Source organism: Portunus trituberculatus, chromosome 4 (genome assembly GCF_017591435.1).
Source record: "Portunus trituberculatus isolate SZX2019 chromosome 4, ASM1759143v1, whole genome shotgun sequence".
NCBI lineage: Eukaryota > Metazoa > Arthropoda > Malacostraca > Decapoda > Portunidae > Portunus > Portunus trituberculatus.
In genome coordinates, this window is record NC_059258.1 from 5545071 (window position 1) to 5558883 (window position 13813).

A 13813-nucleotide genomic window follows, 5' to 3' on the forward strand; every position below is an offset into this window, starting at 1 on the left:
ACCTCCCTCCTTCATGGCCCCACACTATTTTAAAGAAATCAACACTCATGTCTGCCCATTGATATATATATATATATATATATATATATATATATATATATATATATATATATATATATATATATATATATATATATATATATTTTTTTTTTTTTTTTTTTTTTTGTGGCTGTCATAGGTAAGCACTGTTAATAGTTAATATTAATAGTAAAGCAAGCAATCAATCAACTGAGATGTAAAGAAATAATGATGAGAGTACAGTCATAATGAGAGAATGCCAACATGATGGCAATAATAATAATAATAATGATAATGATAACTATGTAATTATAATTGTAGCTTTACTGGCATGAAGTAACAAACAGGAGAGCCAAGAGACATTTATTGGATTACTACCTTGGGATCATAGAAAAATAGTCAATCTACATCAATATTCCTTTAATTAGTCAGGGTAAAGAAAATATAGTTAATTAATCTCTCTCTCTCTCTCTCTCTCTCTCTCTCTCTCTCTCTCTCTCTCTCTCACACACATGCATGCACGCACCACAGCTGGGCACACACATCCACAGCACACACTAGTTAACCACTGCCTCTTCATACTGACTCTTACCTGTAAAACTTAGCTAAAAGTACGGACAAATAGTTAATATACACACATCTATAGTTCTTGAATCTTACAAAAAAAATTATTAAAGTAGGTTGAACATTTATGATTAAAAATAAGTGATAGCATTGGTCAAAATACTACAATGTTTCTAAGGGTTGTGGGAAAATAATTTGTCCTGTGACTTTCTTAATTCTCAAACCATCTCAGCCTCACCTTAGCCAAGAACTAACCTCTGCTCAGACACCAAACCATAAAAAACACAGAGACAGCTTAAGTGGAGAAAAAGTGAGTGAGAGACAAAACAGATATACATAAACAAACAGGCAGAACAGGAGACTAAAACAGAAGAAATATACAGAGAAAAAAAATACAGGGGATGAAATAAACCTATGCTTTCCTAACCTAACCTAACCCAAGCTAACATAAACTGGCAGAACAGAAGATTTAGCAACAGAAATATAAATAGAAAATGAATAAATAAAACTGGAATAAACAAAATGAACCTGACCTAACCTATCCTAAACTGATCCAAACATAACAAACACGCAGAACATAAGACCTATACAGAAGAAATATAAATAGAACAAAATACAAAACGTAAAGTAAAATCACTGGAATAAGGAAAATAAACCTAACTAAACAAATCATTCCAACAAATCCACACTAACAGACATATAAAATAAAATCCCTGAAATGACTACATAAATCTAACCTGGCACATCATTCCAACAAATCGACACTGTTTCTTAGCATCTCTAGTGACGGCGTTCCAGCCTCAATTGCCGCAAAACTGGAATCTGTCTTGCCATTCCCACCACTCCCTGGCACCCTAGTGGACTCCATGATTGGGGTGCCGGAGTGCCGAGGCTGTGAGCTGCTGTGTGATGTGTTGACGGGAGCTTGCCTGGCACTAAGAATCCCTTGAAAAAATGAGCTCTCCTGTGTTGACCTGGTGTTGATAAGGTCGTCATCAAGTGTGCTCACGGAGGAGAGGTCAATGGTATCCTGAGAGACCCACCGCTGCATCGGGTCATTCAGTTTGACCTCGAGGAAGTTTGGGTTGCGGGTCACCTTCTTGGATCTTCTGCGACGATTTGACTGTGAACTGCTTGAAGTGTCGGAGGTGTGTGTGTGGCGGTGTTGTGTGGTGTGTGGTAGTGGCTGGTGGCTCATTGTGGTAGTGTGTGGTAGTGGCTGGTGACTGAGTGTGGTGTGGTGGTGTGTGGTGGTATGTGGTAGTGGCTGGTGGCTGATTGTGGTGTGGTGCTGTGTGGTGTGTGGTAGTGGCTGGTGACTGAGTGTGGTGGAGTGTGGCAGTGGTTGGTTGGTGTATGTGGTGTGGTGTGGTAATGGCTGTGTGGTGGCAGAACAGTCATCTTTCCCACTGTCAGACAGATATTCACTCTTCTTAAAGAGTGATATTTCAGAGGCTCCTGTCTTCTTTAACTCTTCCCTCTCCTCTTCCTCCTCCTTGCTTCTCAAAACACTTCTCCCCACACACCTGGACACACTCTCTCCCTTGTAACTCTCTTTTCCTCCTACCAATACCTCACTCTCTTTCTTCCTTTCACTATTCCTTCCTCTTACTCTATCACTCCTGCTCCCTCGCTCACTCCCTGCACTACTACTACTGCTCCACCCCTTTCTCCTTATTCCTGCATCCTTCCCACTCCTACTATCTTTCCTTCCTCCCATAGAACTCTTATCACCTCCTCCTCCTCCTCCTTCTTGAGAAATATCGTTACCTTCCTGTTTTTCCAGCACTTCTGCACTTCCTTCTAGAGCTGCCCTGCCACTCCCTACCACTCCACCAACAGTATCCCTCAAGGGTGCTTCCCCCTGGCGGACAGCAGAGAGTGGAGGAGATGATGTTTTTGAAGTGAGGTGTGATCCGGTCTTCTCATATGCAGAATCAGCCTCACTCTCACTGTTATGGGAGTGAATGTGGAGTTTCTGGGGCTTGTGGAGTTTCTGAGGTGGAGTGGAGTGGGTAACTGGTATGGGGAGGGTGTGAGTGGAGCTCTGTGATTGGTCTATGTGGGGTTGGGTGTGATTTGTGTGTCCTGATTGGTCAGAATGAGTGTGTGTGGTGTGTGATTGGGTGGGGAGGAAAGATTGTAGCTGGGGTTGTGTGTGTGTTTGGGGAGTGATCACGGGGTGTGTTGGTCGAGGTGTGGTTATCTTATTATTGTTTTTGTTGTTGTTGTTGTTGTTGTTGTTCTGGCGTTCAATCTCCAGCAAACGGCTTGTTCTGGTAAGCTGAATTTCCAAGTTCCTGCAAAAAGAAATGGTTTGTTTGTCAGAATAATTTTAAATAAGTTGAGTAAAGATTAGTTACTGCTTTGTTTGGGTTTGTCTGTTAGTTTGTTCTTTTCATGAATACCAAAATTGTAATTGCAAATAATGAAAAGGAAATCTTAAAAAATCTAACACAAGATATACGGTAGAAAGAAAAAAAGAAAAGAAAAGAAAAGAAGAGGAAGAAACTAAATAAAAATAAATAAATAAATATAAAATAGTTGATCTCATTTATATTTTTCTCTTCTAAGTAAATAATTTGTCAGCATTTATCTTACTCTATTTATTTATCAACTTTCCATGTGCCGATAATCTAATAAGAAAAAACACATACACAGTTCATTTATCCTTCATTGTTTTAGATACTGAATGACATTTTATATACCAATCTGCTTATTTTACTTCCGTGTAACATACGGGAAAACACAGATCTTCCCTATCCATTTTTCCATGCCAATCATCACTCTGTATATTGCTATCAGGTCTCCCCTTTCTCTTCTGTTTTCCAGGGTTGGAAGTTGCATTCTTTTCAGTCTGTCTTCATAAGTCAAATCTCTTAAGTCAGGCACCATTTTCGTTGCAGCCCTCTGTACTTTCTCTAGTTTCCTTATGTGTTTCTTTAAGTTCGGAGCCCACTGTATTGTTGCATATTCAAGCCTCGGTCTTATCATTGCAGTAATTATTTTCTTCATCATTTCTTCATCTAGATATCGAACGCCACTCTTATGTTCCTCAATAAGTTCAATACTTCTCCAATTATTTTGTTTATATGTCTCTCTGGCGATAGGTCATTGGTAATTGTCACCCCAAGGTCTTTTTCTTCATGACTGGTTTTATGTCTTCATTTCCTATCTTGTACATACTCCTGATTCTTCTTTCACTCTTGCCAAACTCTATTTTCTTGCATTTTGTCGTGTTGAACTCCATTTGCCATGTACAGCTCCATTTCCATATTCTGTCCAAGTCTTCCTGGAGTAGTTCGCAATCTTTGTCACATCTCACTTTTCTTAACAATTTTGCATCGTCTGCAAATAGGCTCACATAACTGGACACCCCATCCACCATGTCATTTATGTAGACTGCGAACATTACTGGTGCCAACACTGATCCCTGTGGAACTCCACTCTCCACCAAGCCCCATTCTGATGGTCTGTCCTTAATTATTGTTCTCATTTCTCTTCCTACCAAAAGTCTTCCATCCATTTTAGTAAACTGCCATGCACTCCTCCTACCATTTCAAGTTTCCAGATCAGTCTCTGGTGTGGTACCTTATCAAAGGCCTTTTTTAAATCCAGATATATTCCATCAGCCCAACCATCTCTTTCCTGTATTACATCTATCACCCTCGAATAGTAACATATCAGGTTTGTCGTGCATGAACGCCCTTTCTAAAACCAAATTGACACTCACAAAGTATGTCATTTTTCTCCAAGAAGTCTGTCCATCTATTCTTCACCACCCTCTCACACATCTTAGCTACCACACTTGTAAGTGACACTGGTCTATAGTTCAATGGGTCTCTTGTTACCTGATTTATAGATTGGGACAATGTTAGCTCTTTTCCAGTCTTGGGGCACTACACCTTCCCTTAATGAGGCATCAATTACTTCACAAACTTTTTCTGCCAATTGCTCCTGCATTCTCTTAAAATCCATCCTGATACCCCATCAGGTCCCACAGCTTTTCTCACTTCTAAACTCCCCATCATGTTCTTGATCTCCTCCACAGTTACTTGAAACTCCTTCATAATCCCTTTCTGTTCCATTACCAGTGGTTTGTCAAAAGCAGTCTCCTTTGTGAATACCTTCCGAAAGCATCCATTCATAGCCTCTGCCATTTCCTGGGATCTTCACTGCATACTCCATTTACTTCTAAACTTTCAATACTTTCTATTTTTGATGTTGTTGTTCACATGTCTGTAAAAAGCCTTGGTTGGTCTTTACATTTATCAATTATATCCTTTTCTTGTTTCTTTCTTTCTTCTCTTCTAATCAACACATATTCATTTCTTGCTCTTTTGTAACTTTCCCACTGCTTAATCCGTCTTTTCCTTCTCCACCTCTTCCATGCATCCTCTTTTCTTGTTCTAGCCTTTTCACATCTATCGTTAAACCAGTCCTGCTTTCCAACTTCTCTATGTTGTCTTATTGGTACAAATTTTTCTCACCTTCTTTGTATATTTTTATAAATTCCTTCCACTTTTCATTTGCTCCTTAGCACTCTTGAATTTCATCCAATTTGTCTCTTGAAAGAATTTCTTTAGGTTTCCAAAATCTGTCTTGGCATAATTCCATCTTCCCACTTTATATTCTTCATTTCTTCTAGATTTCTCTTCATCTATCACCTTGAACTCCAAAACTGCATGATCACTCTTTGCTAAAGGGCACTCCACCCTCATCTCCTCAATGACCATTGGCTCTGTATGTGTGTGTGTGTGTGTGTGTGTGTGTGTGTGTGTGTGTGTGTGTGTGTGTGTGTGTGTGTGTGTGTGTGCACATATGAGTACATTAACAAAAAAACTTACACAATCTTTTCTCTCATCTTCCTGTTCTCTTGTTTCATTCTCTTCCTTTCCTCCTCTTCCTCTTCCTTGGCAGTCCTCCTTTTAAGCCTCTCCTTCTCCACCTCCTCTTCCTCTTGCCCATCTGTGGCTGTCTCTCTCTCCTCTCTGTCTCTCTCTGCCTTCTTTGCAACCATCTGTAGGAACAGGAAGTGTCACTGATGAAGGAAGAAGGGAGGGAGGGAGGGAGGGAGGGAGGGAGGATGATGGGCAGGAAGAAGTAAGGGTGAGAAGATTAAGGCGAGTCAAAGAGGAAAGGGAGAGAGGAGAGAGAGAGAGAGAGAGAGAGAGAGAGAGAGAGAGAGAGAGAGAGAGAGAGAGAGAGAGAGAGAGAGAGAGAGAGAGAGAGAGAGAGAGAGAGAGAGAGAGAGAGAGAGAGAAGGAAGGATGTAGGAAGGGATGAATGGAGGAGGAAGAGAAAGGAAGGAAGAAAATGAGAAAGAAAAAAATAAAGAACAACATAAAATTTGACTCTAAAATGAAACAGGGAAAAAAAAAAAAATAAAAAAAATAAATAAATAAATAAATAACCAAGGAAAAAAGGAGGAAAAAACAAAATCTAACAAAAATAAAACAGGAATTTAAAAAAGATAACCTGAAAAAAAAAAAAAAAAAAAAAAACTGACTAGAATGAAATAAAAAAAGAAAAGAAAAACCAGGAAAACAAGTACCACCACCACCACCACCACCACCACCACCACCACCTTACCTGCTCCAACTGCAGAATGAGATGAGAACTGAGGCGCTTCAGATCACCAATGACTCTCTCCTGCTCCGCCACCACCACCCTCAGCCTCTCCATCTCCCTGCCGCCACCCAGGCAATGAACAACAACAATGATAATGAGTTAACTGTGACCTAAACTGTAATCTATTTGTGAGTTTAGCAATTAATACCAACAGTAATGACAATAATAAAGGAAATTGTGACCTAAACTGTAATTCATTTGTGTGTTTAGCAATTAATACCAACGCCAATGACTATAATGAAGGAAAATGTGATGTAAGGAGTAATCTGTCTGTGTTTAGCAATTAATACCAAACGTAAGACAATAATGAAGGAAACTGATCTAAACTGTAATTCATTTGTGTGTTTAGCCATTAATACCAATTCTAAAGGCAATAATGAAGGAAAATGTGATGTAAACTGTAATTAATTTGTCTGTTTAGCAATAAATACCAAAGCTAATGACTATAATGAAGGAAAATGTAATCTATCTGTCAGTTTATCAATCAATATGAACACCAGTAATAGTAGTAGTAATAAGAATAATTTGTAATCTATTTGTCTGTTTAGTAATCAGTATCAACACCAGTAGTAATAGTAGTAGTAAGAATAAATTGTAATCTATCTGTCTGTTTAGCAATCAATATGAACACCAGAAGTAAAAGTAGTTATAATAAGAGAAATGTGTCATCTATCTCTTTAGTAATTACATAATTCAAACACCAGTAGTAATAGTAATCTACCTGTCAGTTAAGTAATCAATATGAACACCAATAGTAACAGTAGCAATAATAAGAGAAATTTGTAATCTATATGTCTATTTAATAATTAATATGAACACCAGTAGTAATAGTAATAATAATAATAGAGAGCAATTTGTAATCTACCTGTAAGTTTAGTAATTAATATGAACACCAGTAGTAATAGTAATAATAAACAGAGCAATTTGTAATCTACCTTTCTATCGATCAATTAATATCAGCACCAATAGTAATAGCGGTAAATTCACGAGGAATTTTGTAACCTTTCTTTCTTTTTACTAATTAACCCCTTCAATACTGGGATGCATTTTTATCATGAGTTTTTGGTGTGATTAGACAATTTTATTTACATTAGGAAGGGTCTATTGTAGTCAGAAGATCAATGGCTACAGTTTTCACTATTTCAACCCCTTCAGTACTGGGACACATTTTTACTGTGAGATTTGTGTACCATTAGACCATTTTATTGACATTAGGAAGGGTCTATGGAGGTCAGAAGATTAATGGCCACAGTCTTCACTATTCTATTCCTCCACATAAGTTTCTGAAGCTGTATAAAATCACCTGACAGTAAACAGAATGAATATGGAAACATGTCATGGTACTGAAGGGATTAATATGAACACCAATAATAATAGTAGAATGTAGTAATAAGAGGAATTTGTAACCTATTTATCTGTCTGTTTACATACACACCAGACGAGCTGTTCCATGATAAACAAAGGTACAAATACATGAATTAATGCGGAGATAAAAGAGATGGATGACTAAATAGATAAACACACAAAAAATGCAAACACACCTTAATTAATGAACAAGTAACACATTAATATCACACCTCAACATTCCTTCAGTAAACAAACTAAATAAACATATAAACAAACAGACAGACACTCAGCAACACTAGTCATCTCTCTCATATTCCTTCAGAAAACAACACAAAACAACAAAACCAACATTAGTAATTTCTCACACATTCCTTCAGTAAACAAAACAAATAAAAACATGAACATTAGTCACCTTTCACATTCCTTTAATAAACAAACAAAAACAAACAAAACGACAAGAAGTCACCTCATACATTCCTTCAGTAAACAAACAAACCAAACATTAGTAACCTCTCACATTGCTGCAGTAAACAAGCAAAAAACAAATAAAACATTAAAAACTTCACACATGCCTTAAGTAAGCAAAATAAACAAAGCAACAAACAACATTAGTCACCTGTCACATTCCTTCAGTAAGAAAAACAACAACGACAACAACATGAGTGGCGTCTTATTAATATCTAAGTCATTTTTCTACATCCACACGTCATTTTCCTAAGGTAAGGCATGTTTATCTCTTTTCATTAAGCCCTTCAGTACTGGAATGCATTTTTATCTTAAAGTTTTTGTATGATTAAATGATTTTATTGACATTAGGAAGCGTCTATGGAGGTCAGAAGATTAATGGCCATAGTCTTCACTATTTTTATCTCCCACATAAGTTTCTGAAGCTGTATAAAATTGCCATATAGTAACTGAATTAGATTAATGGAAAGAGTCTTCACTATTCTGATCACATAAATTACTGAAACTATAGAAAATCATCAAATAGTAACTACGAGATTAATGACCAGAGTCTTCACCATCTTAATACCCTACATAAGTTACTGAAGCTCTAGAAAATCACCAAATAGTAACTAGAATGAGATTAATGGCTAGAATCTTCATTACTCTAATCAATTAAGTTACTGAAACTCTAGAAAACCACCAAATAGTAACCAGAATGGATATACAAACATGTCACAGTACTGAAGATGTTAAGCCATTTCTCTGCATCTACAAGTCATTCTGTAAACATACAAAACAAATAACAACACGCACACACCTCAAAAACACTACACTCACCTCACACACTCTGATGGAGGCAGTGGTGGTGGTGATGGAGCACTGCCCTCACTAGTGTTCCTGGGTGTAGTGGTGGCGGTGTTGGCGGTGGTGGTGGCAGGTGACGGGCCCTCCCCTACACCCCCATTGGAGCCTTGGCTGGTGATATAAGCCTCCAGCACCCCCACTAGGGCCCCCTCCTCCCCCTCACCAAGCCCTGAGAGAACAGAGAGATAATTGAAAAGGACAGAAAGGATACAGGGATTGGAAAGGACACAGGACACAGATTTTTGGCAAACTCTCTCAATCTTTCAGGGAACTGGCAATCAAGTGGGCCTTTTCTCTTTATTTTTGTTACTCTTGGCCAGCTTCCCCTATTCCATAAAAAATAAAAAGTAAATAAATAAATAAATAAGGATATACAAGAGAAAGACTAGAGTTAAAGACATGAAAGACACAATGGTTGAAGAAACAGGACATAGAAAGGATACGAACATCAAAAAGGACACATGGGTTAAGAAAAGGACACATAAAGGACATAGGCTAAAAAAGGAAATAAAAAGGACACAGGAACACATACAAGAGAAAGACTGGGATTAAGGACACAAAGGATAAAGGATTAAAAAAGGAAATGGAAAGGACACATAAAGGACATAGGTTTAAAAAGGAAATAAAAAAATGGACACATACAAGAGAAAAACTGGAATTAAGGACACATAAAGGATAAAGGATTAAAAAAAGATATAAAGAAAGAGACAAAGGGTTGAAAAAAGGACACACAAAGGACACAAGGGATTGAAAAAAGGACATCAAAAGAATACAAAGATTAACAAAGGACAGAGAAATAGACACATGACACATACAGGAAGGCAGAGATTAAAAAGGACATAAAGAACACAAGGACACAGGACACAGGACACACATACAGACAGTTAAAAGGTCAAAACAGACATGGAAAAGGCAAAAAAATGAATAAGGACAGAAAACACACAAGGACACATAGAGGAAAGCCTGAAGGAAGTAAAAATAAGAAGACACAGGACACAGGACACACATACAGACAGTTAAAAGGACAAAAAGGACATAGAAAAACAAAGAAAATTACTAAGGACAGAAAACACACAAGGACACATACAGGAAAGGCTGGAGAAGGTTAAAAAGAGGACACACAAGAGGACACACATACAGACAGTTAAAAGGACAAAAAGGACACAAAGAACTGAAAAAAGGACATAAAAAGGACAGAAAACACACAAGGACACATACAAGAAGGACTGGAGGAAGTTAAGAGGACACAGGACACACAAATAGACAGTTAAAAGGACAAAAAGGACACAAGGAATTGAAAAAAAGGACATAGAGAGAAAGAAAAAGGACAAACATAGAGGAAGAGGAAGTTAAAGAGGACACAGGACATACATAGACAGTTTAAAGAACAAAAAAAGGATATAGAAGACAAAAATAAATAAATAATAAAGGACAGAAAACACAAGAACACATACAAGAAGGTCTAGAGGAGGTTAAGAAGAGGACACACGAAACAGGACATACATACAGACAGTTTAAAGGACAAAAGAGGACACGAGCTGAAAAAAAGGAATTAGAAAGGAAAAAAAAAAAAAAAAAAAAAAAAAAAAAAAAAAGGACAGAAAGTACACAAGGACACATACAAGATCTGGAGGAGGTTAAGAAGAGGACACTGGACACAGGACACATATACAGGACATTAAAAAGACAATAAAAAATGAAAAAGGATAACGTACACAAGGACACAGAAAAGCTCAAAGTAAAAATAAGACACAGGACACAGGACACATATATGGATTCCTAGCTGGACACACCTCTAGCCTCCAACAGTTCTTTGAGGTGTCGCAGGTACACCACAGCACTGCGACCAAAGGGAGAGGGAGTGGTATCGTCAGACAGGAGCCGAGCATTGCCTTGTCGCTGTGGGGAAGGTTCAGGGAGAGTGTTACCCTGTGTTATCTCTCTCTCTCTCTCTCTCTCTCTCTCTCTCTTTCTCTGTCTCTCTCTTAATGGGGAAGGTTTGGAAGTGAGTGATGTTATTCTTCTCTCTCTCTCTCTCTCTCTCTCTCTCTCTCTCTCTCTCTCTCTCTCTCTCTCTCTCTCTCTCTCTCTCTCCTAGCTGCACTACAGGGAAAGTCTTAAAAGTTTGGAGGTAGCCTTGTAAAGACTGTCCGAGTGATTAGTTAACTCTGGAAAGGATCAATAATAGATCTTGACCAACACACTTCACGCAATACTATTATAATGCTCTTTTGTGCCAAACTGAAACAAAACAAAACTTCAACTTTATCATTTTAATCTCTACATATTTCAACATGCAACACTCAAATCACAATTACCTGCTGTGGGTGAGAGAGAGAGGGAGTGGTGGGTGGCAGGGAGGCAGCAGTAGCAGGAGCAGGAGCAGGAGGACGAGGAGGAGCAGGAGGAAGAAGAGCAGGAAGGGAGGTGCGTTGTGAGGAGTGATTAGGTTGTGAGGCATTGTTAGGATGAGGAGGAGGAGGAGGAGGAGGAGGAGGAGGAGGAGGAGGAGAAGGAGGAGAGGAGGAAGACTGTAATGCATTAGAATGATGGGGAATATGAGAGACAGGAGGAAGAGAGGAAGAGGGAGGAGGAGAATGAGGAGGAGAAAGAGAAAGAGAAAGAGGAGGAGAAGGAGAAGGAGGAGGAGAAGCATGCATGACATACTTCTCAATTACCCTCTCCTCCTTCCTCTTCCTTGAGACAGAAGACGAGGAAGAGGAAGAGCAAGAGGAAGAAGAGGAAACATTCTGCTCCTGTACTTCCCTCCTTTTATCATGACCTTTCTTCTGTCTGACCTCCACTGTGACCTGTGACCTCTTAGCCTTCACGTCACCCTGCCCACCTACAGCCTTCACCCTGGCAGCTGTTTTAGGGGCATTGTTAGCATGGCAGAGGCGTGTGGTGGTGCGTGGTGGGATGTGGCATGCAGTGGTGTGTGGCAGGGTCTTGGGAATGGTTCGGATGGTTAACTCCACCACCTGGTTCGCATTCTGGAAGGTGCGGCGATGTACCACACTTGGTTTGGCAGTCATTGTAGTAGTGTTTGGCAGGGTGTGTGGTGTGGCTGTGGTAGGAGAAGGGAGCTGGTTATTGTTATTGTTAGTGGATATAAAAATGAATAGGTTGTAAGATTAAGTCATAAAAGATTAATGTTAGGTTTAAATTTATCTGATTCTTTAATTTCACTGTCAATCATTCACTGCACAGATTATGATTTACAAGAAACGTGACATTTTCTGCCCTGAAGTAACTTATCATTGTCTTTGAATTACTACCTTAAGGTTAACTCCAGAAAACCACATCTTTCTATCAGCCCATAGTGAACTGCAACTTTAAAGAATGTGTGAAGGTGGCAAGAGGGTATAATGTGAAATACGTCAAATATTCACTAGTGATCTTACAAATACAAACATTCTAACATAAAAATATAGAATGAGTCTTTATGGCAACGGAATATCACTAAACATGTAAAAAATATGAATGAGAAATAGACGTAAAGAATTATGAGTAAGACAAGGGAAATAATTTAGAAAGAATGATAGAACTGTGCTTCCTCTAGTCTATCAGAGCTTTACTTACCAGGACAGGCACTTTTTCAATCCCTCCCCTGTGCCTCCTCAGCTTGTATCACTCACCACTGTACCTCCTGACACTGGCTGGCAACACTCCCTCACAACACACACCACTCACCACTCCTGCCTCAACAACTACAAGTATAACAACTGAGAGAGAGAGAGAGAGAGAGAGAGAGAGAGAGAGAGAGAGAGAGAGAGAGAGAGAGAGAGAGAGAGAGAGAGAGAGAGAGAAGCATCACTGAATTACTAGCTCCCAGTAAAGAACAAGATGCAACAAAGTCAACACAGTAAAGGGAATTAGCCTGCTGTTCTGAGGGCGAGCGTTTAGGAAGTATTGGTAAATATGCAAACAGTCGACAGTTTGGCATTAAATGACAAGGAATGCATCAATGGTTGTATTTTGATGTCTACAACACGAGATGAGCACTTCTGACAGTCGGAAATCGTTAAAGTTGAAGAGACCGCCGCGAGATTAACACACTTAGTTCAATTAGATCAGTGTTCCCATTAGCTTTGCCGGGAAGTCATTTAAGGGTATTTGGTTAAAGTTTGTAGTGGCCAGCGATGTCAGCGTTTTGATTTGCCTCGCCTTCCCGTCTGTCTAGTCTTCCTTTTCTTTATCTTAACCAACTTGCCACACTTTTAATACTCCTCATCTCACCTGTGTCTCCTCCTCGCTGTTCCCGGCACCATTCAGTCTTGTTCAGGTGATCTCTTCAGCTGTGTCCGCCTTTTGCTTGTTTCTTTCCCTCCTTTTGGACTCAAATTGTCACAACATTCGCTGGTCAGTTCGGCGACCTTCTCTTTCGCCGATTATTCCACAAACCTTCCAACGATCAGAGCTGAAAAATGGTATAATCTGATTTTTATATATGATATGCCGTCTAAATCTTCGTGTCACGGTATGCTACGAGTATTAAGAGTATTTCAAGGTCACATGTATGGTAGATGGCCTCGAAACAACTTTTTTTTTTTTATTTAATGCTCATTATGTTCCTTGGTAATCAAATAATCAATAAATCGACTGGAAAAGACCTAAGGTACCTGAAACTACCATCGGAAGAAATTACTTTTATCCGTATATATCTAGTAACTGCACTATATAGTGGTTTACAGCCGGTATCGCTACGCAGCCGAACCCTCTATAAACCAACACAAGCTTTGTTATAAATACATGTTGTGTTCTGGATCGTATTCTCTCCTTTATTTGTCCAGTACACGCTTTCTATGGTAAATCATCCCATTGTTGTACCAAGGTTATCGTTACTATTATGTGTGTTTCACCGTTTGATCTTGTGCAGTCTCTGACGAGACAGCCAGACGTTACCCTACGGAACGAGCTCGGAGCTCATTATTTCCGATCT

The 13813-nt window shown here is 39.0% G+C and overlaps 1 protein-coding gene across 1 annotated transcript; it reads right to left on the minus strand.

Annotated features, from left to right (window-relative positions):
* Positions 1–368: 368 nt before the first annotated feature.
* Positions 369–13360, minus strand: LOC123511287 (histone-lysine N-methyltransferase SETD1A-like). Its single transcript, XM_045267046.1, has 7 exons — positions 13111–13360; positions 11190–11938; positions 10665–10770; positions 8845–9040; positions 6175–6271; positions 5430–5602; positions 369–2882 (listed from the first exon to the last, which is right to left on the minus strand). Exons 2-7 carry the CDS (start codon positions 11904–11906, stop codon positions 1328–1330), a joined length of 2844 nt encoding a protein of 947 aa, XP_045122981.1. The 5' UTR covers positions 11907–11938; positions 13111–13360; the 3' UTR covers positions 369–1327.
* Positions 13361–13813: the final 453 nt, after the last annotated feature.